We start from the raw sequence: 4,583 nt of genomic DNA on the forward strand, positions 1-4,583 counted from the left end.
CAACCCTGCCTGTCCCCCCAACCCTGCCTATCCCCCCAACCCTGCCTGTCCCCCTGACCCTGCCTGGCCGCAGCCCTGCCTGTCGCCCCAACCCTGCCTTCCCTGTCGCTTTTCCCCTGCCCGCGGCGCTGCGCCGCGCTCTCCCGAGCTGCCTGGCTCGGGCACCTCTCTCCGACTCTCTCGCGGGCCCATGATATACTTGTTCCTTATTACAGAGATGTCATAAATAATTTAGCCCTGGAAAGGGCTCGTTTCAACACACAGCCCGTCACTGGCCCTCCAAAGTCGCCCTCCCCGGGCAGCCCCCAGCCCTCTTCCTCACACCTCGGTGGCTTTGGAGCAGGACAGGCTCTTTAAGTGCTATTGTAGATGGTAGCAGCAAAAGATGATGCCTAAAACATTTGTGTATCAGCCCTCAAATGCATCATTTAGAAAAGTTAATATTAGTAATTTGCTATTGCCTTTTCATTAATGCTAGTAAAGATAATTTCTCACATCTACCTTTTCCGTTTTCCTCCCTGCAGTCAACAGTTCACAAAGTGAGAAATTCCACTCTTCCTTTTTCAGGAGGTTTTTCAGACTGAGCTGTCTATATCTTGACTCACCTACTGAGAGAGATTACTCTCTGTTTCAGTGATGAATTGGGTTCAGATGATTTATAAGTACAAGTTGTAACTCCCTGGAGTTTGGAAGACTACCTCTGTGTCTGCTTTCCACCTGGCAAGACTTGCATAGTGAGTAAACAACTTCACTTGTGTTGTTCGAAATGAAGATGGATTTTCATTTTAACCAATAAATAGCAACCCTGGCAGAATGGTGATTAGACCTCGTATGGTTAAGGCGACTGTTTGCTAGATCCCTTTGTTGCCTTCATGAATCCTACGCAAATTATGGCACTGTATGGTGATATTTGAAAAAGACTTAAATTCCACAAGAAGCCATCCTTAAAAAGGTAAGATGAGTGCTTTCCTGCCTTGATCCCAAAATGTTTGTTCAAACAGTCTGACGTTCAGAAGGATCTGTTGGTTTAAAAAAAAGTCACAACCCTTTGGGACCAAATTCAGGTTTCCAAAAGTGTTGATCAAAACGAGTTACTTGACCAAAATTGAGGATCACTCTGATTTATCAGCCCCCTTTCATTCCAAAATCTTCTGATGATTCTAGGAAAATGAGGAATAATTATAATGATGCTTAAATACACATAATTGTCTCGTTCATGAGGTATCATTAATGCACTTTACAGAACTTAAACCTTCAGTTTGTTTAAAGATTTTGTTGGCTTCACAATGGCACAATGATTTTTAAGAAGCCTTTTTTTATTATCAAAATTCCATCCGTGGCTTTAAGCATGCATGAAATTTTAAAAACACACTTAAAGCTGTTGTTGCTTTGGGCCTTATAGACAACTGCTTTTTTATACTTGTTTCGTTGAAACTGTCATTCCCCACTGTTGCCTTAGCATTTTGTCCATTGAGTATTGCTATACTCCTTTATTAGGCAGAGAATCTTTGCCTTTACTTTAAAATATCTCTCCATTTCTTTCTGAAAGTTAAAAATCTTATTCTGTTCCTTGAAGAATCTCTTTATATTAGCTGAGTTTCACCAAAAGCATTTATCTCTTCCCTCCCCGCCCCCCCCCCATATTTCATTGAAGAGTATGCAAACTATACGGCTCAAATGTAAATACTGTTAGCCTGGAGTAGAACAATTTCAGACAAATTGGTCAGGTTCAACAGCAATGTGAGAGTAAGATTAAGGACCTGTGTTTTGCTTGTTAACAGTAGCCACTAATCTCAAACCTGGTTATTACTAAGTAGCTTGCATTATACTGTGTTCTTTAGTCCATGTTAAAAGAATGAAGGGCTGTGCTCTGCATTCATTAAAACTTCCACTTTGTGCTGATGTGATGTGCCAACAAAGAATGGGATTTAGAATTAAAAATCTGGTGATAAATGATTTTATCTTTATGTAGTGGATCATAGTTTCATAGTCTGTAACAGCTGTATTTCTTCTGGGTGTGATAGGGTGAAAAATGAAAAGTAAATTCAAGAAATGAAAATAAAGAAAGAGGCCCTTCTTTCCTTGTAAAGTGTAGCAGTTTGAATCTCCATGTATAGAAGGGAACTGAAACCAGGTCTGAGGATTTTACTGTATGACCCTTTAAAGTTGCTTGTTGCAGTACTCGGCATCCAACTTCTTTTAGCTGCTTTCTAAATCTGGATCTGTCTACCAGTCAGTCTGAAAAAGGGGATGTGAAACAGTTCTTTCATCTCCCTACAGTGATTTATGGGATGATGGCATACTTGTAATCAGCTGGGGAGAACGATAAGAGAGGGAGGGCTGCTACACAGTTTAATGTCATTCTGGAATATTGCTGGAAATGCAGTAACCTCCTGCCTCCGGCCACTTTACACCATGGGACGTTTCTGACTATAAATCTCAGGGAAGTGTCTTACAACAGTAAGTATGTGCTTTCTCAAATTGCAAGAGGTTTGGGTAATAAAACCGAAGAAACAGAATGCTAACGAGATTTCTTTTGGCAGCTCTCTGTGAAATCTCTCTCTCGTGTGTGTGTGTGTGTCTCATTTGCCCATGCATGTCCAGGTCAGTGACTAAGCAAGGTTGTCTGTCTTGGCTGCAGAGGTTGAACTCAGCTTATTATACACCTAATCTGTCTGTTTTGTAAGCAAAACTGAGGCACAGTCTTAGGACTGGCTCTGCCTTTGGTTGTCAGTTAACATGCTATTCTGAGGAATCTCGGAGAAGATACTCCACGCTGGTATTATTTAGTGTTTTCCGTTTGCCTTTGAAAGCACAGTTGACCGCATATGAAGCAACTGAATATGAGCTTCTTCATCTCCTCCCCCTTAGTGGAAATGTTAGCACTCTCAGCTGGTGCTTACCGGTTCCACAGACAAAATTGTAAGAAAAAATTGTAGATCTCATTGTTTTCCAACAGGCTCAAAATTAGCCACCAAGATGTTGGATCTATCAACACTGTGCTGTTCTCATTGAAGGCAAGGGAAGTTTCTACTAGCTGTTTCTGTAAGGTCCAGTCTTGCAAAGTTTATACTCTCTGTGGAGAAAAAAACACTGTCCTATCCTGTGGTAGGTGTCTGCTGGCTTGGGATCTAAGTTTGAGTGCTTCTATAAGATTGAAGGGTTAATCAGAAATGTGAAATACATCTAGTGAACAAGAAAATGGAGGAAAGAAACCATGCAGTGCTTTCTGAATTTAAAATAAGCTTCCCAAGAAAAATCTAGATACATTACCTGATAGATGAAAATAGCTGTTATGATAAAAATGTGTAACTTTCCATTTGGAAAGCCCTCTTCAGTACCAGGCAATAGTTACACTGCTCACATGCTCAGAGGAATCTGTTTCACTGCACTCATGATAGATTGTGAATCTGTTTTTCTTAGGCTTTCAGTACAAGCAAGAACAATTCAGTTTCATTTTCCTGGAGAAGAAGTGAGAAGTAACTCAAGAAAATGACTCTGATTTTTTTTTTTTTCATGCTTATCATTGAATCTGCCACTGGTAAGTACAAATCCTCATTTCAACAGTAGAACCTCCAAAATATTTGCTGAATATGTGGCATCTTCTTGACAGTTGCTTAGAGCGGGGAAAGTTTTGTATTTTGCAGCTAAGAACAAAATCTTAAAAGTTTTGGCAATTTCAGCCCAGCTCCGGACTTGGGAAATTTGGTCCAAAATACCAAAATTATGAAGTAAAAAGAGCAGAGATGCGACCTGGAGCCACCTGATGATGTTGTATGGGAGCATGGCTGTATGAAGAGCCACAGCAAGGAAGAGAATGAGTCTGCTTCTTTTTGTGCCGTTCAGAAGTGTGGTCGCAATAGTTTTTAAACAACAACAATCTCTGAGAACCTCAGGACAAATAGAGACCAAAGGCTTATTTTATTCTTGACTATTAATGCTACACCATGGTCCCTTTTCTGTACTTTTTATGACTTCTCTAAGCAAAGGTACATTTGGGAAATTTGATTGGACAAGCAGACTTTGAGACTAAATTTTATACACATAATCTCATTCCAAGGCAACTTTTCTAAAGATTTCTGAAGCTTTAAAGAAATCTACCCATGTAATGATTTAGTTTTAATTAAGAAGATAAGAAAATGCAAATGTTAATTCATAGGATCTCTGCTTTTATGGCAGTTGACCAGTTCTGAGGATTAGCCATATTTGTCAAGTCAAACCATATGTAAGGATTTCTCCTTTCCCCTTCCACTTGTGGCAGCTGCTTGTACTCACTGTAGAGTGAGGCCAGATTCTGCCATTTGTGCCCATTTGATTCTGACACTGTCGGACCCATGTGAAAGAATCTTAGGGAAATGTCCTTTTTTTACCCTCCTTTGCCTTCTGATTTTGCTTGGGTGAGGTAGAATAAAGACTTGGAAAACTGAGTTCTATGGCTGAAATAAATATTGCTGGAATAAATAAATACTGCCAAACCACTCTGCTAAAGGAAAGTCACTTTATAGAAGACCAGTGGCACAGCAAATCACTTTAAAGTCAAGCTAATGTAATTTTCTGAAAGAAGTACTTGGCTTCCTAATGTA

General features: G+C 40.1%; 1 protein-coding gene across 1 annotated transcript in view; it reads left to right on the forward strand.

The window, feature by feature from the left end:
• Window positions 1–3,492: 3,492 nt before the first annotated feature.
• Window positions 3,493–4,583, forward strand: part of IL18R1 (interleukin 18 receptor 1) — an 18,127-nt gene continuing 17,036 nt past the window's right edge. Inside the window, exon 1 of the mRNA XM_009326240.1 lies at window positions 3,493–3,541. Coding sequence (XP_009324515.1) covers window positions 3,493–3,541 — 49 coding nt within the window. The remainder of the gene's footprint in view (window positions 3,542–4,583) is intronic.

This window comes from Pygoscelis adeliae, unplaced genomic scaffold, assembly GCF_000699105.1.
Source record: "Pygoscelis adeliae isolate BGI_AS28 unplaced genomic scaffold, ASM69910v1 Scaffold156, whole genome shotgun sequence".
Taxonomy (NCBI): Eukaryota; Metazoa; Chordata; class Aves; order Sphenisciformes; family Spheniscidae; genus Pygoscelis; species Pygoscelis adeliae.